At 36.8% G+C, this 21,668-nt stretch overlaps 1 protein-coding gene across 2 annotated transcripts in view; it reads left to right on the top strand.

The window, feature by feature from the left end:
* GABBR2 (gamma-aminobutyric acid type B receptor subunit 2) overlaps positions 1 to 21,668 on the top strand; it is a 477,952-nt gene that overhangs the window by 179,419 nt on the left and 276,865 nt on the right. For both annotated transcript variants that reach the window (XM_064659239.1, XM_064659230.1), the window contains exon 3: positions 10,875 to 11,045. In XM_064659239.1, coding sequence (XP_064515309.1) covers positions 10,875 to 11,045 — 171 coding nt within the window. The remainder of the gene's footprint in view (positions 1 to 10,874; positions 11,046 to 21,668) is intronic.

Here is a 21,668-nt window from a genome sequence, read left to right as displayed (position 1 = left end):
CGAAACCATATTAGCATGAAATAAAGTATAATTCCTTAGGAAAAGCCATACAGATTACCAGTTTAATTTCTGAAATCTCCAGCTGAATATTAACGTTTTATATTTTCTAATCTGGAATTGCACCGGTCACCTCTCTCACAGATGTTTTTCACTTTCCCTGCTGTCTGTCCCATCATTAGTTTGTCCCATGTAGAGACAGTAAAAATAGCAGACAAGTTCACATTTTTCAGGAATATGTCCAAGAGCAGTGTTCGAAAAAGACCAAAAGAACTCAGCAGTACCCAAAATAACTGATGCCCAAGTCGGTAAACTGTTGAGACCAAGCAGACAAAGCCATAGGATATGTGGTAAAAAACCAACCAAAAAACCCTGTGCAAATATAACAACAGTTTGGTCAGAAGTGTTGTATAAAAATAAATGGCAATTCAGAAAACACTGGGTTGCAAATGAGAGGGCTGAGAGGAGGCAAGCGACTTCACAAATTTCAACTTAATCACTGCACAGAGAAGTAATAAATAATGAAATATATGAGATCGAATTAGGAAAGACGATATTTAAAACAGCCTTCCAAAACTAATAAGCAGAACCAAACTCTAATGCATGTCTGAGTTTTCATATATGAGTTCCTTCTCTCAAATCAATAAAACTACTGAAATATTTAAAATCAACTGTATTCTTAAGCACTTTTCTGGCTCTGTGACAACGATCGAGCACAAAGCTGTTCCTTATGTATGAAAAATTAAGGCTACATTGGGTTTAGTACTACATATGAATGTGGAATAATTTAGTTCAGTTTTTATCTCACCTGGATGGATGTAAGTTATGGAAAATACAGTAAGAAGAGCAGATCGATAAGGAATATTTTTCAGGAATAGATGGGATTGCAGTTTTATGGAATAAGTGACAAAAAAGATAACAAGGTCTAGAGAAAACATTCCGCTTTCAGCCTGCAGGAACTAGGATGATGGCAGCAACTAAGGAAAAATGGTTGTGAGATCTAATTGAAGTGTGCATAATCTTAAATGGTGTAGATAATGTTAATGCTTTCTACCCAGCATGCATTCAAAGACCGGGGGCAAGTACTGTACTTAAATACAAGCATAAAGAAACTCTTATTAAATTAATAGTAACTGCTGAAGTGACCTGCAAGGCATAGGTATTGAGAAAACCACACTGAGGGTTACTGAGGCAATGATTAGCTTATGTCCTGCAGCCATCAGCACTGGGAGGAAACACTTGTGCTTTCTTCCACTTCCTCCGTGACGTTCAGGAGGAGATTTTTGCTTTGTAACTGTGCTTGGACCAAGACTGTTTGACATTTTTATTTCATAAAAATAGATTACAATGGCTCATTAGATTTTTTTTACAACTTCTCATAGTTATAGATCAAAAAACACAGAATGCCGCTTTGGCAGCTTTGCGATTTAGGTTGTCTGAATATATCTGCATGAACATTTCCTAGTTGGATATGTTACAAAGGTTTTGTACATGTCGATTCTTATCTAGAGCATCTTGTTAAAATCTGTATTAACCACAGATTAAGAAAAATATACATATAGTATGCGTGATCTTGGTTATTTCTTAGAGGAAGATCAATGACACATTTGACATTTTAATGCCAAATATATTATAATCATAATTGTGATTGACATTTCTGCTGAAGGTCTTTAGTGGTAACGTAACTCAAGTTGCCCTTGCTGCTGGGCAAGCAGTATTTATTTTGCTGGCAACGTCTGTTGGCAGAGAAAGTTCCCTGATTTTTTAGTTTTATTATTTTTTAGTTTAGTTTTTATTTCAACATCTCCCCTCCAGCAAGCCCTTGACTTCTGTAGCATAACCCTTCTTTATCCATTATTAGAGAAGGTACAGTTCCAAGTGACTGATGTCAAACTACTCTCTAAGCACTTCTGATTGGGTGTAACTGCAGCATGCAGCTCTGAGATATTGGAGAAGTTACAGAGCTGAAAGAAAAGGCAAATTAGCCCAGGCCAAGTACAGAATTAGTGACGGGGTATTGCTCCCAGGACCAGATAAGTCATCTCTAAGCTGTGCTGTTCTGTATAGAATAAACAATGTCTTTATGTATTGCATATGGGAGGATGTCACCTGTTTTAGCTTGAAAAATCTGGGATTTCTTGCTTAGGTTTGAAACCAGAGAATGAAGAAATGAACAAACCATTAATTCACAACTTAGGATGATGGAAAAGTATTTTTGTAAAGATTTCATTAAATCTTGAGCTAACATGGTGTGCCTTATTTCTCAAGATGTTGTAGTCCAGTAAAAGAAATAAAAGATGGAAAGGATGGAACTGGGGCTGTATTAGAGTGTCCACTCTACAGAAGAACTGAGAAATTCTCAACTTAGAGCCCACCAATGGTTCTTCTCCCCATTTCCAGTAGAGTGCAGGGTTCCTTTGCTCACAAGAACAGTATCGTACATATCCATATCACACATTTAAGGTATCTTTATATTGGGGAAGTTTTTTCCCTCCTTTGCATCATTTAAAGGCAGAAAAAAAATAGAGCAGATATTTAAAATCCAAATGTAGACAGAACAGCTGTAGTTTTAGCATGTGATAGCTGGATGAAATCTAACAAACAATACTAATAGAATGATAATAGTTTTGGGCAGCCAGCCAGGAACACACTGCTGTGAATAGGTCTGAAAAGAATTTTCTTTTTTTTTTTTTCTTTAATGGATTATAGCAATATAGCCTGTTTTATCAAAGGTAAAATATTTTATGAAGTTGTTGGTGTCTATTAAATTTTGAGGATAATCTGTTATAGACAAGAAACATGCAAACTGGATAGCAAGAGTATGAGTGGAGGAAACTCAGCTTGATTTGGGATAAACAATAATACCATGGCTGAAGGACAGCAGGGATTTGAAGTTGAATTCTAATATATTGCAGGCCAGCAGCCAAATGCTAAGCAACTGAGTGTGACGGACAAAGATATACAACACTCTTTTGCAATACAGTTCCATTTATGGAAAATTCTCAATAGATTTTGTCTTTTATTCTGTTTGGAATTGGAAACAAAATTTGCAGAAACTTCAGTAGATCTGCCATTTAATTTCAATGCTCTGTTCAACCTCTAGTAGAATATAGAACATATGTGTTAGCTGTAAATTATTTGTGTCTAATGTAGATCTGAAAATATTTTCTGGAGTGTAGAAAAAGCAATTATTGATATTTTTAGATCTGCTTCAATCTCAAATAGACCTTTTCAAATGAATGGTCAGAAGAAATATACAATGAAAAGGGGATGATAATTGCTTATTTTTCATTAATAGTGAAAGAATCAAGTTAAACGTAATGATAAATTTTGAATTTGGATAGGATAATTGGTTTGAGATGATTCTGCTTCATGTTCACTTGACTACCTACTGAAACTCTAACCATAAAGTCTCTATTAATTTTACTGGTTGCACTGTTAACCACTGAACTGAAGGGCATTCTCCATAACTCCATTGTATACTTTCTTGGCATGTTTCAGAAGTAAGGCAAATGCATTAAGTTTGTTAGGCAATATTTCTTAGAACTTACAATGGATTCTATTACTTGGACTTGGATTTGATATGTAACTTTATTTTGCTCTGAACAATAATAAATATTAAATTTTCTGTTCATCTGAAATGTTCTTCTAGGAATTCCTTTTACTTTTTCCTTTTCTACAAAGTTCATAAACACAGCTCTTGGTGGTGTGAATAGGTAGAATGAAGTGAATCTTTTAGCTCAAGAGGCAGGTGAAGCAGTAATGCTAATGTCTAGGTTGTTTTCTTCTTTTTTTTTTTTTTTTTTTTTTTGAGCAGATCTGCTACAATTTTCAGTGACTGTTTATCCTTTCCATGACTTGAAGACAAAAAAAACCCCTGTCAGCTGAGAATGAATTCATAGAATCATGGAATGGCTTGAGTTGGAAGGGACCTTAGAGATAATCTAGTTCCCCTGCCATAGGTACGGACACCTTCCACTAGACCAGCTTGCTCTAAGCCTTATCCAACCTGGACTTGAACACTTCCAGGGATGGGGCATCCACAACTTCTCTGGGCAACCTGTTCCAGTGCCTCACTATCCTCATAGTAACGAATTTCTTCCTAATATCTAACCTCTTTCAATTTAAAACCATTCCCCCTTGTCCTATCACTCCACTCCCTTGTAAAAAGTCCCTCTGCATCTCTCTTGTAGGGCCCCTCTAGGTACCGGAAGGTGCTATAAGGTCTTCCTGGAGCCTTTTCTTCTCCTGCCCCAACCCTCTTACGCTGTTTTCTTGGGAGAGGTGCTCCAGCTCTCTGATAATGTTTTTGTGGTGCAACTATGGAGTCACTCCAGCAGGTCCACATCCTTCTTATATTGGGGTCCCCAAAGCTTCAATCACTGTTCCTCATCATAACCCACAGACTTTATGGGAGTAAAAACGTTTAACATCAAAAGACCAGATTTTACTTTCTGGTCTGACTTCTTGCATTCAGACATCTGCAGGTCTTACCAAGTTACATTGGGAGTAGGTCAGGCTGCCCAAGCAGGGAACAGAGAGGACTGAACGTTCCTTTCCCATTAACCTATAGGCACAAATCTTTCAGCTGAAGTATTTCTCATATGGATTTTATTTTATCTAAACCAGTTTCTGTCTTCAAAAATATTGATTTGTTCAGTAGCCAGAATTGCTTCCTAAAATGTCTCCAGAGCAGAATGCAGCTGAATATCAGACTTATTGTGATTGGATTAATTCACTGAAATACCATCAGCATAGAGGCGGGTGCCTTCCAACCTTGAGACCAGCTGGAAGTGCTTTTTCTGAAAATTCCCAGGTGCCAAAAGGCTGTCAGTGGAAGCAATTTCAGACACAGAATTAATGAAGGTAACAACAGATGATATTGGGCAGCAGCGTTTGGCAAAACATCTGATTTTAAAAGGAACAGTAGCTCTAATCACATGGATAATGTGCTATAGATGATGAGAGGGATGTTCATCCATGAGATCGATTCTTGTCCAGTGTGTTTAATACAACGTGCATTTTATATTCCCATTTGAATGAGGCATCTTGTCCATGTACCAGCTAGTGAGCCATCATAGATATTCTCCCAGATGTTTATTTTTTCTTGTAACTGTCATACTTAAAGCCTTTACAGAGTTAACAGAACATTTTTTAATTATAATTACTTTTATTTGTTATAGCAATGAAGTTTGTCCAGTCCATAAAAACTTCTGAATGATGGAGTCTCTGGAACTTTTGTCCAAGAGTATTATATGACAGCTAAAAAATATTCAAATATTCAAAAATACTCACATATTTTAGACTATTATATGGCAGGTAAAAATGTAACCGATTTACCACTGCTGGAAAAACTGGAAAATTAATATTTTCTTCATTAGTCAAATTACGTTAGTGTGTTACCTGTGCTAGTTGGGGATCAGGATTAGAGCATAGCTAGGAGGAGAGATTACCACTGTGATTCCTGGGTCCAGTTCAGAACCTCCTTCTTTGCTGTCCTTATATAGACACTTATCACCAGCAGTTGTACAGGTAAATTGTCAAGAAACATTATCTTTGTTTCTTGATCTTCACTACTTTGTGCTTCTTTCACCTGGTTTGAAGATCTATGCAATGCAACTGTCAATGAAATTGCTGCACTTAGCTTCTTATATTGAAATATTTTCCAAATATATAGGTGTTTGCAACAATCTTTTCAATGTTATTTCCTTTTCTCTAAGTCATCCATCAAAGTTGATTAAATGGTACATTTTGTGCATTGAGGTGGGAAGAAGCAGTCTAATATATTCCTTTTTTTCTTTACATGCTATCATACATTTAAGATTCTCCTTAATATTCTTCTTGAGTAAATATCACTCTTTTCTTATTTCAAGTACTTTTATGATATTAAAATTTATTCATGACTTCACTAGTGGCAAGATCAAGTTCAGTGATAGTTTGACTGCACATCTGGAAAAGTTGGCTTTTATAGTAAAGTTACTGCAAATTAACATTTAACCTAAATATTTATATTTTATAATTACCATTCCATTAAAAATGCAATTTAATTGTTATGCTTCAATCTATTCTCTGTCTCTGGGTTAAGAATGTATTGTTTCACTCGTTATGTGAAGTCATCTAATGCTGTCTCAAGAGTTGTGGCAGGCAAATCTTTTAACTCTTCATTATTCATTAGTTTCCATTCTGTTCCTTCTAGCTCCTGGGACCATCAAGTCATCACATGCTTGCACTCTAGTATTATTGTTGGCACAGGCTTGTCAGAGCATAAGAGTTCCTGGCAAGGCACACAAAGGAGTGGTGTGTGGTGTTACAAGTACTCATTTCTGCAAATTACCATCATGTTCCTGAGTTTCGCCCTTGTTATTTATTATCCTATGACAAGATTCTGTGTCCAACCCTGTATCACTGTAAGACTATTTTGTATGGAGCTTTCTGACATTATGCCCTTTTTTCTGGAAAGAATTATTTGCATTTTCCTTTTTTTGCTGATTTATCAGCACAATTTAGCTTTATAGAAAAGGTGCAGGAAATAAAGGTGATAACTGCCATATGTAAAAAACTCTCTGTAAGGGCTAGTTTTGCAGCAGCAGGGACAGATTTAAATTTCTAGTGATCATTAATAAAATTCTTGTACAAGCCTAGTGCAGAAACCTAGGAAAATTAAGCTAATCTCTCTGGTCTCTCTGGTGCTCAATCAGCAGATTTCCCCCATTTGCAAACATGAATCAATTGTCTTAGAAGAAGACATTTTATTCAAGAGAGGTTATGCTGTTACCTAAGATGCTTTTTTTTTACTTTTCTTTTCCCTCTCCAATGTATAATACTCCATTATGTGTATAATACTCCAAGTGTGTAGCTTTGTTTCACAGTCTTCTCCTTCGGAGAGGCAAGTGCTCTGGCACCTTCTGCTGGGTGACAGGCTCCTTCTTTGATCTGCTGATGAGCTTGTGGTGGGATATGCTCTCACCACTCTACTCCACCAGCTATTTGCTTTATGAGGGGAGTGTAGTTTCCTGCCCTACTCTTTTATTGGACTTACAATAACTTTGCTAGGAGTTTCTGTTACTGATTTAGTTTAGCTGATACAGTCCTCTTAAACAAGCTTAGCTCCTAAACCGACCTGTTGCCTTAGATGAGAGTGGCTGGTTACCCAGGGATAGTTCTGCTCTTTTATTTTTCCCAGACTTCTGTACAATATTACAGTGACAAAAATTAAACATAAATACTCCCTTGAGATAATAAAACATCCGAACACCAGAAGATCACTTGTCATTTCCAGTGGCTTCCTTTCTCTTTGCAGTACTTGGGACAACAGTGTGGCTTCATTCAACCTTCCAGCTTCCAACTTCTGGACTCCTATATGGATATGCATTCTGTGTATAGTGTTGTTTCCTATTCTAATTTTGTTTTATCTTTCTAATATCCATCTGTAAGGTCAAACATACGCAGGTATTCTTCCCAAGAATGCCAAGGCAGTGGAAGGATTGAAGGTTTATTTCAGAGGCAAGGACCACTTCTAAACGATGCTGCACACACCAGGCCCCAGGGAAAAAGACAATGCCCCACCTTCTCCAAGGCTTTTTGTATCTTCTCTCTCTCCCTCCTCCCCCACCCTCTCTGTCCCGAGGAGGCCTTGCACATGTCTGCAAACATATTATCTCTCTGCATATCAGGGAGAGACAGAGCTTCCTCACAACTTCTCCCTGCAACTTTATCTGAAATGCAGAAGGAAGGAAAAAAAACATCTAACCCATTTGAGAAGGCATTTTGCAGTCTTCCTAAGCGAAACCAGTTCTAGCTTGCCATTACAAATTCTTGCACAATTGCACCTATTCCTACACCATCCTTTCTTATGGAACTCCTAGTCTTTCCCATTGAATGGCAGAGCTTATCGTCTTACCATTCCCACTTCTGTACTGACTTTCTTTAAGGGAATGCACCATTTCTTCGTTAAATAGGAGCATGCTTGCTTTAACTTAAAGTACTTCAGACTGATGCCATTCATCCAGATTTTTGACTACATAACTGAAAGTTATAAAAAGAGATTCCAGTAAGAAAAAGCAGAATGGCTTTCTGTCCTGTAGAATGAAGCGAAGAAACTATGAAAAGGCTGCAAGTTTCAAATCAGCCATGAATAAACCACTTTAGACCTAAAATACAGAGGATTTTTGTTCAGTTAAAAAGGCCTGCACCATCTCAATGCATATGTGGGTGGACTGTGTTGTGATCTTATTTGCTTTATCACATAAACTTTTAGTTATGAATATTTTCCTGATATTTCCATATAGTTGTGCTGTATCAAATACCTTTCCAGTAAGTCTACCTTATGTCAGTTCATTTATTAACATGATTTTTTCACTACCACTTTTTAGAACTTAATGAGGTTTTTCATTTTACCTCTTTGTCCCTCTGAAAATAGAATATTGAGTGCTGGTGTTTGTTGGGTTAAGTTCATTGCATGTCCCAAATTCTCACAGGGATGATTTTAGGAAAAGTTAATTACTTTCAATGACTTAACTTTTTCAGGATATTTCTCCTTCTCATTTGAGTGTCTTATTAAATGTCAAAGTGATGCAGAATGAGATCAACCATGATATATGTGATGCTTGAAAGAAAAGCCTCTGGACATATCCTAAAATCCAAGAATTGTTTGAGCATGAAATTTTCTCATTTTATATTTTAATAAAACCTTTATTCAAAAAGAAAATGAAGAATAATGTTCTTTTGTAATTAAGGTGTCATTAATTTTATGCTTAAACCTGAATTCATCTCATCTCACCTTACATGGCTGAGAAATCTCTTACATCTTCTTCATCTTTCTGTAAGCAATGAAGAAAAGTAAGGTTTTACTTCATCGTTTCTAAGGAAATGTAAGCAATTAGGATAGTGCATACAGGCACTATAAGTCACAAAAAAGTCACAAAGGAGGGATATGAGCTGTCTTGCTTATATCACAGATCTTCATCCTAAAGTGATCTCACAGGTATAGAGATGCTTGTTACTATGGAGCTTTGTACTATCGATCAGAAAAATCTACCGTTCAATCTTTGAAACCTGAGTTAGGTGAACCTTGTTTCTTGCCACTACTGTTACTTCAGTGTTGCTCTTTACTTCATTTTTCTTAAGGATCAATCAAATTATGTTTGATCCAAAACCATAATAGCTTGAAAAACAAGTCCTTTGCAGTCAGCAGGCTGCAAGCAGGTAGGCTGCTGAGAGGTATTCCTCTTCATGTTGGATTTCTAACATTGAGTTTTCTCTCTTTCTCAGTCAGAGGTACAGGTCCTTATTTCCACTTTCATTGTACAGTGAATGAATGATGTTCAACAGAAAAGCTGACTAGGTCCACCTGAGAGATATTCATTCTTCTTCCCTTATGGGAATGGTTTTGGAAAATAATGACAATAAAAAGCACCTCTTCATGCTGTACATTTTTCATGAAATCTAATAGAACATCAGTTGCTATAATAAAAATATTTTACCTTAGAATGGTCTGGCAGCAGAAGGTCCTAAAAAATATTCTGTAGCTCCTGACCAGTGAAGAGAAAGAATCTTCTATTTAAATGGTATAATGTAAACTGTCCAGTTATGCACACTTTAAGTTATTTGGAGTTTAGGGGTTTTAACTAGGAAAATAGACTGTATTCATGCCATTATTACAATATTCTTTGTGAGTCTAAAATCAGTCAGAAAATGAGTCCTCTCTCTGGTAGGCTAAATCAAGATTTTCATAAACATGAAGAAAAGACTTGAATTTTTATTTCAGATTAAACTTGTCTATCTGAATTTCCAAAAAGGGTATCTAACCCAAGTATGCTGAATGCTTGATTGAAGAAAGCGAACTTAATGCTACAGTTGGATATACTTACATAGGCTTGAATTCACCTACATTTTCTGACTGTCTTGAGTTTGAAAGACTTTAAGTAACTGTATCAAGGAGCTTATTTTTTTGACAGTCAAACCAATTTGCATTAAAACATTACTTGAAGAAACCCTTCAACCACTATGCCTGGCTGAAAAATAAAAATAATACTTGAGAAGTACTTTCCTAGCAATATAAACAGTACTGGAGGGAATGACCAGAAGTATCTTCGGAGTAGGATTGTTTTCAAAAATGAACACGCAGGCATTCTATTCATAACAATGCCTGAAAATCATTCACGAAAATATGCTGCCTTTAACTTGGGCAGAAGAATTTGGTGAAGTTTTCTGGAGTTTTCGTGTGTATGTTTTAAAGGTTTTCCTCTTTTCTTTTGTTATAACCATTGCGAAGTCATGAACAATTTCTGGTGTTTTCAGGTGTGTATTAGCCACTGAGTCCCCTTTCATAACACAAAACAGCAGGAAGCTGGAACTCAAGTAAACTTCTGAGTTGCAGCCTTGGCTAACATAATTATTTTCTCTTTTTCTGCTACCTGGAGCTGTTTTATTACCTGAAGATAGGAAGAAGTGCTACTAGAAGTTCAACCAGTAATTTAAAGATAGATAAGACTTTGAGAATGTGATATCCTCTTGGAGCTATTCTCAACTTATATGAAGAGCAGTTGGTGGGGAATTCATCATGGTGATTTAATCCCTTAGGCCTTCTTGATCTGTGCAATGTGTAAGATGCATGATCTCAAACAAAGGATTTTACACTACTGACTTTTACAATTCCCTAGTTTAATTTTGTAGACAGTGGATTATAGAGCTAAAGTTAAAAAATCTCTTTAAAAGTAAATGGTGCTGTAGGACATCCAAGCTATATGATGATGAAACTTCTCTACATGACAGCAGTGCACGGATTGTGCCTTGTTGCACCCAGAAAAGCAAAGGGTTTTTTTTCTGACTGCTAGCTGAACTTGTGTTGACTTTTTTTTTGTTTGATTTTTTTCCAGCTTTCATTTGCAGCAACAACCCCAGAGTTGGCTGATAAGAAAAAATATCCTTATTTCTTCCGGACAGTGCCATCTGATAATGCAGTGAATCCAGCAATTTTGAAGTTACTCAAATACTATCACTGGAAGAGAGTAGGAACTTTAACCCAGGATTTACCAAGGTTTTCTGAGGTAAGATTTGCATAATTTCTCTTACACACAGAGAGCTACTAATATCAGATTTCTAAAGAGTCGGTTCCTCTATTAATAGCAATTAAATAAAAAGAAACAGACCCACTATATCAGTCTTGTTTGGCTTTCTCTTAGTAGGTCACCTTTTCTGTATTGAATAAGCTTAATTCCCTTCTGGGGTTTATTTGATTGTCTGTAGTAAAAAACTACCCACACCTTTGCATGTCTGTTTTTTTACACCCAAGACCATTGCACCCAAGTGCAGAGTCCCTTTATGTTCTTTGACTTGCAAAAATGTATGTTTTTGAAGGAGGCTGGTATCCTGACATTAGCTCACATAAAAGAGAGAATAAATCAAATTTTTTTGTGCTCCTTTTGTGCTCTGATTTCTTCTAAGCATCAATCTGAACTATGACAAACAAAATCTGGTAAGTCTATGGCTGAAAATATTGGGGGAGCTTACTGAGACAGAAATGACTGAGGCCCACAGAACTATTGTGATCACATACCATGCACTCCTAAAATCTGAGTTTCACCCTGACCATCATTTTGGTCAATGTAATGGTGGTAAAGTATTGACCAAGTGACTTAAGCATGGTTTTAACAATAGAGTAAAAGTAAACACCCTATAAGTAATTAATAACAAAAAGACAAGGGAAAGAGTCAGCCCATTAACTGACAGAGAGGCAAAAACTAATAGAGGTATACCTTGTTGTTTGGTTGTTCGTTTTTTTTATCTTCCTCAGCATTCATTTTAAAAAGGCTGACTGTGTTCTGAAGACCAGCCTAATTAAAACTAGTGAAGAGGGATAAGAACAGGTTAGAGTCTGCTTAGATGAGTCAAATATTTTCAAATTGTCTCACACAATTAATTCACTATGGAATACTTAAGAAATCTTAGACTCTTCCCTTATGAGCTTCAAGAATTAAAGGATAAAAAGTAAATGAATTGTAGAGGGAGGGAAGAAACATTTGTGTCTGTCTTTCCCAAAAACACAAAAGGGCCCAGGGAATTATAGGCCAGTCAGGTTAAATTTAATTCCTAGAAAGACACTCAAGCAGATAATCTGTTTGGAATTACACAGAAGATAAAAAGATGCTAAACAATGACAAAAATGGATTTGTCCAGAATAAATCTTGTAAAGCAATCTGATTTCCCTCTATGACAAGATAACAGCTCTCAAAGAGGTGTGATAGTGATAAGTGTGGTGTTTTATTACTTACAAAAATGTTAAAAGTGCTCCTAAAGAAAAGTAGGGAAACTTGATCTTGGTGAAGATAACTGTAAGAGCAGTCTAGTCTCTAACAAATATTGCTGCCACCAAAGTTAATTGACATCAAGTCAGTAAAATATTTGTTTTTAAAACAAATGCTGAAGCTAAAAGTCACCAAAAAGTATTGTATGCTTTACCCTTCTCTGTCTTGGAATTATAATTTCAGTGAGTAGTTATCAGTGGTTTACTGTCAAACAAGAAGGATGAGATTCTGTCAAGTAGTTTTCTCCAGAAAGAGATAAGGTTTTCTCTGGACAGTGGGATAGAGAAAATGTTTATTAAATTGCAGTTGATACCTACTTGGGAAAAGCTGAAAGTACTTTGCAGAGGACAGGATTAGGTTTCAGAATTATATTGATTTAACCCCAGCCAGCAGCCAAACCCGACACAACCACTCACTCACTCACTCCCCCACCAGCAGGACTGGGGAGAGAATCTGAAGGGTAAAAGCTGGAAAACTCATGGATTGATATAAAGACAGTTTAATAGGGAAAGCAAAAGCCGTGTGCACAAGCAAAGCAAAACAAGGAATTAATTTCACTGCTTCCCATGGGCAGGCAGATGTTCAGCCACCCCCAGAAGAGCAGGGCCCCATTATGTGTTAATGGTTACTTGGGAAGACAAACACCATCACTTCAACAGTCCTCCACGTCCTCCTTCTCCCCCCTACTTTATATACTGAGCATGATGTCATATGGTATGAAACATCCCTTTGGTCAGTTTGGGTCACCTGACCCAGCTGTGTCTCCTGCCAACCTCCCATGTACCCTCAACTCTCTTGACAGCTTGGCACTACAAAAAGCAGAAAAGGCTTTGGCTCTGTGTAAGCACTGCCCAGTTACAACAAAAATATTATATTATATTATACAATATATATATTATATTATCTATATATTACATATTATATATATTATATATTATATATATTATATTATATTATCAACCCCATGCTCAGCACAAATCCAAAACATAGCCCCATACAAGCTACTGTGAAGAAAATTAACTCTACCCCAGCCAAAACCAGCCCATTGATAAAAGTTATAAATAATACTTAAGTGAAAAAAATTACTATCTAGGCAACAGATCTCCAGAGAAAGATATGGGAGACACTACAAATAACCACAAACTGAGTAAGGGTCAAGAAGTTCATAGTGCCTGACCACTTGTAAAAAATAAAAAAGAAACAAACAGCTCCCATTTCACCACACCAATGTAATGCAATATTGACACGACACACTGAGTAAACTTCAGTGCTACTTAGCGTTCATTAGATGTAAGTTGGAACATCAGATCTAGTATCGTCTTCAAGAAGGAAGCAGACCAGAGACACCTATAAAAAAGTTCAGTCATCTGTAAACAAGTTTAATGAGAACAATTAGAAGTGTAAAATAGTGGAATAGACAGGGTAGGTTTTTTAATCTTTCTCTTGTAGGGCTTTTTAGGATAAGACTAAACAAACACAATGCAGCGATTCTTGGTCTTCCTTTGGGACAGAGGGATGGACTTCATGTGTGTCAGGGTCACTTAAGAAGTGTTAAAACTGCAACTTTCAAAGGTTTGCAAGAGTGCTGCACTTGCATTCAAAGCCTTTCCATTTCTCTTGAAAGGTAATAAACAACCTTCTAAGTCAGACTACAAACTCAATTTAGTGTGATTCATTAAAGCTTTCAGGTAAAGCTTCCTTGAATTCTGATTATTATAGAGCATGTTGAGTCCTGGATCTTCAAAATGATTAGAGCTCAATCCTTCCTTTTTCAGCTCAATGCAAAGTTTCTCCCTTCCTCATGCAGGCAGTGAAAGCACAGGAAGAAGTGAAGGAAATAATTAGTTTGTTGTCTGGGATCAGTGAGGGATGGGAGCCACCAGCAACAGAGCAGGAGAGCATGCGGTGTCTGGGCAGAGCCCAGTCCCACTGCAAGGGAGAAAGGCAGACCCAGGGATCGAGGCCAGTATCAGCCAAGCATTCAGACCATCAGGCAAGTAAGTCCATAGCATTGAGGCAGGTCCAAGGCCAAGCTGAGAAATCATTCCACAGGTCAGGATCAGGTGTAGTGGCTGCTGCACAGGTCTGTGGCAGAAACTGAAAACACAAGACTAAAAGGTGTGGGTGGAATTCCCAGAGGAAGGACCATCAAGGCCTATTTGTGGCCTCCTGGTGCGGGTATAAGTCTATACATCCACTGAAAACGTAATTTTCCCTCTAAAGAAATATCAGGCAAAACTACACTTCTAACATTTTTTTTGAAAGTGACAAAATAGTTGAAAAGCATCTAAAACTTCTCTCTTTGTTGTAAAATGTCCCTGAGTTTAGGATGTGATTGGTCTTATGTATACTGAAAATGCATTACAAAGCACTAAATCAGAAGTAACTGAATGTCATCTCTGTTACTCTCATTCGAAATAAAATAAGTAGAAATAAATTAATGGAATCTTTAGAAAAGCCTGTGTAGTAACTTGGGAGGTTTTAATCTTAGCAGCAAGACAGAGCAGTTCTCTCTCTCATTTTTCCATGTCCCAGAAAGACTGTATCAGTTTGACAGATCTCTTTTTTTTTTAATCTAGAACAATTTGGATATCTATCTAAATTTCCTCCAGTGATCCTTCCACCTAAGCACATACAGGAATAGATGCTTCTTTCTTATTCTTATTGTGCAGGGACTTCATACTCAAGTAGTTTAGTCAACAGGAACTCTGATTGCATCTCTTCAACTGCCATCTAACTTAATTTTTTTGGGGGTGCTGACCATATTTTTCCTTAGCTGGATCACTGTCTTATCTCCTGAATAACTTCAGCTCATCTGATTTCTCTGCAAGTTAGCCGCTCCTCAAAGTCATAAAGCTTTTTGGTTTACGTTGCCTTGTAATGAGACAGTTGTCTCAATTGCTTAGATTATCAGTCTTACTCCAATATATCTCTGAAGGCCAAAATCACGGAGGATTTATTACTTCTATTTCAGTTGTTTCCTTTGGTAACCCTCTCTGCTGAGACTTTGCATTGTCATCCATTTCATTTTACTTGGTGATAAATCTTCTCTTTCTTTTTTAAAAATTGTTACATCTTTCTTATTCTCCAGATTGCATAGGGAAATAAAGGATAGGTAGAGAGAATGGAGAAGTTTATGCTAATGTTTCAGTTCTTAAAGCACATGGGCAACATCTACACATCTCATACTGTTAGTGTGGCTCGAGACTCCCTTTCTTGGCATTACTTGAATCTCAAGGATTATGACTTTTCAAGTGACCTGAATTCTATGACTGCCAATAGCTCAGCTCACTGTTAGCATTCTTTGTGAGTTCTTCAGGTCTGTTTGTACAATGAGAATATCCCTTCCGTTGGATTAATTTTTAAATTGTGTAAGTTGACTTGGTATAAGGATAATATACACACTTCATCAGTTCTGTTACCTAAGTAGGACAGGTTCATACCTATTGTGCTTCTGTGTCCTAGATTTTATGGATTGCTGCCCTGTTCTCATCCTCTGGGAGAAGATTGTGTTTCAAAAGTTAATTCTGGGGCAAAGATTTATAAATGAGGTTACAAAATATTTTCAGGATTTTCAGCTTAAAAGTGTTTGCTGTATATAAACTGTAGGGTAATTGAGGCTGGAAGAGATCTTGAGAGGTCTCTCGTCCAAGCTGCTGCTCAAGGCAAGGCTAACTTTAATATTTATCAACCCTGGAGAGTTGTAGCTGTTTGTCCTGGTTCCAGCCAAGACAGGGTTGATTTTTGCAGTAGCCAGGAGGGGGCATGGGTGGGATGCATAGGTTATTCTATACCACCTCACCTCATTGCCAAGGGCCAGGGAAAGAGAGTCTTTTCGAGGTTGATGTAGTGTGGTGGAGGGAATGGCCAAGCATTTTTGTTTCCATGTGAATCATTCACCTCTTTCTTGTACCCTCTGTCATTAGTATTGTTGCTATTACTGTTCATTTTCTTATCTCATTGCTGTTTGCAGTAAATTGTTCTTATTTCAACTTGTGATCTTTACCTTCAGTGCCTCTGATTCTCCTCTCCAGCCCACTGCAGAGGAGGGGGCGGGAGAGTGTGAGTGAGTGGCACATGGTTTCACTGGAAGCATTAAATTGGAGAATAACGTTCCTAAACCATAACACTGTTGCACATACAGTTCTCGGAAAAGTCCTGACTATGTCCTGTTTCCAATTCCCAGGTGAAGTTTCAGCTGATTAGAGATTATGCAGTGACTGGTGCCTCCAATTTTCGTGCTGTTTGGCACTACCTATTTGAGACTGTATTTTGAATTAGGCAAACCAAGCAATATTCCTGTGATCTGTTGTTTGCTGTTTTTCATAATTCAATGGGGAGAGTCATGAGAATGAAGTTATACTTAACTATTAATAAGTCAAAACTGATGGGAGCCACCAGTATTGTAGAAGATGTACAGGCTTCAGAATATGACTGCTAAACAGAAAAATGTATACTGTATATGTGTGGTGTATTGGGTTTCAGATAATGCTATATATGCTAATCAGTAATTCTAGTTTACCTTACTTCAGCACTTTTCTGTTGTTTCCTGCATATTGTTCATTTTATTTATACACTTTTTTTTGTTCATAGTATGTTTCAAAATGAAAGTTGCCACTTGATTGCACTGGTACACTAAGAGGGATTCTGTCTTCCTTGTTTTGTGATAGGACACTTCCCCTAGACTGGCTTCAGTTGCTTCTTTTTGCTATCCTCTCATGTTAAAATTCAGTGAAACTGCATTTTAACTTGATGTTTGGTATCATATTCATGATATTTCTAGATTTTTTTAAAATATATGTTTCCCTCCCACTGAATATCTTGTCTGGGATTGTTTTTAAAATAAGTTAAATTCTGTTCGTCTCAAGTGACTCTCTGTTTTTCTCTACTTCTTGTTAATTGTCTCTTTATGTGCTTTCTCTACTTCTTCTTGGAAATATTGAGAACTTCTAATGTAATTTTTTCAGTGTAGGTGGGATTTCAAAAAGACAAGAAATGAGAAGTGTGCAGCAAGCTAATGAAAGAGATTAACAATATGAAAAATAAAAGATAAAATATTCTCTCTTGTCACTCTGTCACAGACTTCATTGAGTTCAATAACCTAAAAATACGTTGGTGACAGAAACTAAAGAGAAACAAACCTTTTAAGTGGACAAAATAGCACTTTTTCTGGCATGATTAACACTCAGGATTTCTTTAGATTGTGTTGCATTTTGTACACTGATATCATCTGCAAAAATCAGCATGTTATCAGGGTTGGTTTTATCTAACTTAAAGGAATTGAGCATCTCAGTTCCAAGTCTTATCCCAGAAAATGTAATACTGGGAAAAAGAAAATTATTCCAAAGAAAAGCAGCTAGCAAATAAGTCTTCTCAACAGAGTCTGTTGCTCTAGAGAAAGTAGGGTAGAAGTACTGTTAATCTAGAAGTTTATTTATTGTAGCCTTACTCTCTCACTGTGGAGTCTGCAAATTTGGATCTGAGCTAGTGGTCAGTTATGATGAGAATTCAGTGAATAAGCAGAGGCAGTGAGAGAGTTATTGAGGGGCTGAGAGGGATTAAGCAGGGAAAATAAATATCTGTTGACCTTTCAAATTTCAGGCAGAAAACAAGCTTGAGACACCATTTTTTAATGACTCTTTGTATACATCATGTAGACTTCTATGTGTGATTATGCTTCTTGACATCTTAGGCTTGACTTCTGAGAAAAGAAAAGAAGAGCAGAGATTTTTGCTCTCCATCACAGTTGCTGAGATGTTTTAAGGCAGCAGAATAATGTTACTTTTTGTCCACGAATGACCTTGGAAGCCTCAAATTTGACCGATAACAGCAGTGTTAAATCTTGGAGCTCTGAATAGTACACAGTGATTTCATCCTAGAAGGAGTGCCATGCCTTCAACTTTGAACAGTAAAAAGGTAGAAGGTAAGAGAGACACAGAAGGCAGTAGAGGGAAAATGTGGGAAAAGGCATGGAAAGAAGCAAATGACAGCACAGAAACTGAGGCATACATGTAATTGTTTAACTATAAAACTTTTTAAAACTATCACTTCCTAATTTATACATTTTTTTAAAGGGTCATGTACCTGAGGTCTTCCTTCATATTGCCCTATTCCCAGTTCTTGGCTAATTTCTATAGCAAGGTCTTAGGAACAATTTAATTCAAGTTTTCTTGAGCTTGCAAAGAAGAATGAATTGCCCTGTTCTGTCTTATAACTATGCTTTCCTATAATTCACGTTGACCCATTAAGATCTTCACAGAAAAGCAGTCTCTGAAAGTGACTTCTACTAATAAAAGGAAAACTATATCTTTGATGGTGCTTGTAGGTGGTTTAAAGAAGAATCACTGCAGTAATTTCAAATGGAAATAACCAAGATATTTCTTTAAGTAAGAAATTTCAGAATCTTAAAAGAAGCTATTTAGGCAAATGGTCACTTGCTGGAATTTTCTGAAGGTCGTGTATAAGTGTGTTTTTGGCGTTTTGCACAAACATCATTCGTGCTAAGGAAATTTTTTTCTTTATGGCAGTAGTATTTTATCCAATATTTTTCACTTTTTAGTCTGTTTCTCAATACATTTCTTAAATTTTTTTAGCTTCCAAAAATGAAAGAAGAAAAGAAGAAATTCACCTGGCCGAGAATTAGAGCTATGCGGTAGTATTGTATGATTATGTCATCTGGCACTGAAGATTCACACTCCACTATCACCCTAAGAGTTCCCAGGGTTCACATGAATTGATTAGTCCTTGTCAAATTCCATGCCTTGAACAAAACCAAACCAAACTGAAGAGTTTTTTAGAGAACTGCACACCATTCTTTCATGTTTAAACCTTACACTGTGCACGTGTGATAGGTTGGTATTTGCAACACAAGATAAAACAGTGGAATGATCAGTACCTTCTATATGTCTAATACCTCATGACTGAGAATTCCACATGGTTAAGAGTTTCCTAATGGATCTGATGCAAAAATCTTCACTTTATCTGAAACCAAGACGTATTTAAAGAAAAAAAAATCCTATTTAGATTATATCAAAAAAATGTTTCAAGGCAATGCTAATTGTAACAGATGTTAACATTGCACATTGAAATTTTATTGCTTATACTGCAGCATTGTCCTGTTTCTGTTTGGAGTTTTTCTATTCTTCGGTGCTTGTTTTTTTAGAAAAGGGTAATACAAGGATGAAATGTGATTCAAAACAGTGATTTCAGATGCAACCATCCTCCCTCACACAATAATTTTGATTTGGTCTCTAATTATCTTCCATTCATCAGGCAATTACAGGATATTTTCAAATTAAAATCAATGGTAAAGTGATAAAATTTAAAAGTGCACATGATGTAGCCGAATAGTAGGAAAAATGTGATATTGCCTAAATCAGAAGATAATAAGCTTATTTCATGAAATATCCATCTCTGAAACAATTTCTCAAAATCCAGGGTCTTGATTGCTAAGAGATTAAAACAAAATCCTGGAAAAGTCACAGAATGTCCTTTGGAATGATGAACCTTCCCAGAAGAGCATGCAAATTTAACACAATCTGTTCTTTGTGAAAGATAATCTGCCAGTACTGGGGTCAAGAAGATAAATCAGCTGTTAAACTGCTTGGAGTTACCATGTCCAGGACTAGGGCCGTTACTTGAGTTCAATTTAAAAAATATGCCTATTTCCTATCACTTTCACTATGAATGATTAAAGCTAGAATTATCTCGGGTTATGAGAATAATTTTTAAGTGGTTTTGTGTGTTCTCTTCAGTACTATTGTCTGTTCATAGATACATTTATTTATTTGATTTTTTTTTAATAAAAGCAACCTAATAGTTTCTTAAGAAATGTGATTGTTTCTGTATTATTCTAGTTGTATCCAACTCAGATTTATACCATCTTTTCTCTACATTCACTCTTGCTTGTAGATGGTTTTGTGATGGTTCAGAATTGAGTTTCAGCAGGTTTCAAAACCTTTTGTGCCCTGTGAGGAAAGTGGAACCTTTGTAGAGCTAGAGATACATTTTCCTAAGAAAAGGCTTTAAGAAAAAACATCATATCATCCCTCTTGGACTTTAAAGCTAGAAATGTAGGAGAACATACATAGTGTCACATAGTCTCAATTCTGCCATCTTTTCATGTTAATAATTTTCTCTACAGGAAAAGAAGAAAGGGTCCAAGATGAGGATTAACACTATTCTAAGATTTTTTCATGTATTCTCAATCATGCCCAAAACATGCATCTGTACTCTTATTAGTACAGTACTATTCATCCTCTGATTATCTGTGCTACAGTGTTATAGAGGGGATCTTGAATGAAACAGTGGTGTGGACCACGCTGCAGCCTATGGCTCAGTCTGGCAGTCTCCCAGAGAAATAAGAACGTAAGCTGTTAACAGCCGGCCAGTCTTTTTTTATTTGTCTGGAACAGACAGATTGATCTGCATATAGTTTGGCTTCCAGTGCAGTTTCATGTTTTATTTACTTCCCTATAATTGCAGACCGCTGATGAAAGGGGCGGTCCTCTGCCCCTCTCCCAAGTTTCGGCCTTCTCTGCTGCAATTGATCTTAGCAGTCATTTCACTGTGTTGTGAATCAGCTCATCTGTCCAAAGCTAATTTTTCATTTTCAGAGTGACTCAAGCTCTAGGGTTATAACTTCCACTGCAGTTCTAAAGTCCTTTGGAAAAGTGGGAACTTAAATTTAATGGAGACTTACTGGACATCACTCAAAGTGAAGAGTAAAGATTTTGCATGGTGGGAGTGTAAAGGACTATTTTTGGGGGAGGGCATTGAGAGGTAGTTTCACATCTGAGAGGAGGGAGTGGGGCATGAAGTGGATCTAGGTATTTCTGCTAGGAAAGAGTATTGCCATGGTAAATTTCTTTTGTTGTTTGCAAAAAATATGACAATATGATGAAAACAAAACAGGGAAAAGTTATTGGTGGGATTTCTAGAGGTTTTGAACACTACTGAAGTGCTGGATCCAGCATGATTCTTCTGAGTCCTGGTAAATATTTAGAGGCCCTGAGATTATAGGAAGATCCTAGGATTATGATATAGGAAATGGGGACAAATTGGAGATGGAACCTTAGCCTTTCATTTGTCCTTCTTTCTGGGAAATGGTCTGTGCACATTCAGCTACAGAATAAGGAGTAATATTTAGGTAAAAATTGTGAATAATAAGTAATTAGAAGTGGCTGTGTCCAGGCAGACTTTTAGTACCTTCACAGATGAAGACTGCACAACTTCTCTGGGCAACTGGTGTCAGTTGCCATGAGTGATCAGTTGCCAGGTGATCCTCATGGTTACAAAGTGTTTCCTGACATTCACATGGTATTTCTTAGGTTTCAGTTTATGTCCGTTGACTCTGATCCTGCCGGT

Source organism: Pseudopipra pipra, chromosome 1, assembly GCF_036250125.1.
Source record: "Pseudopipra pipra isolate bDixPip1 chromosome 1, bDixPip1.hap1, whole genome shotgun sequence".
NCBI classification, from domain to species: domain Eukaryota; kingdom Metazoa; phylum Chordata; class Aves; order Passeriformes; family Pipridae; genus Pseudopipra; species Pseudopipra pipra.
The sequence above is the reverse complement of the archived record's forward strand: the minus strand, read 5'-3'. Positions and strand labels throughout refer to the sequence as shown.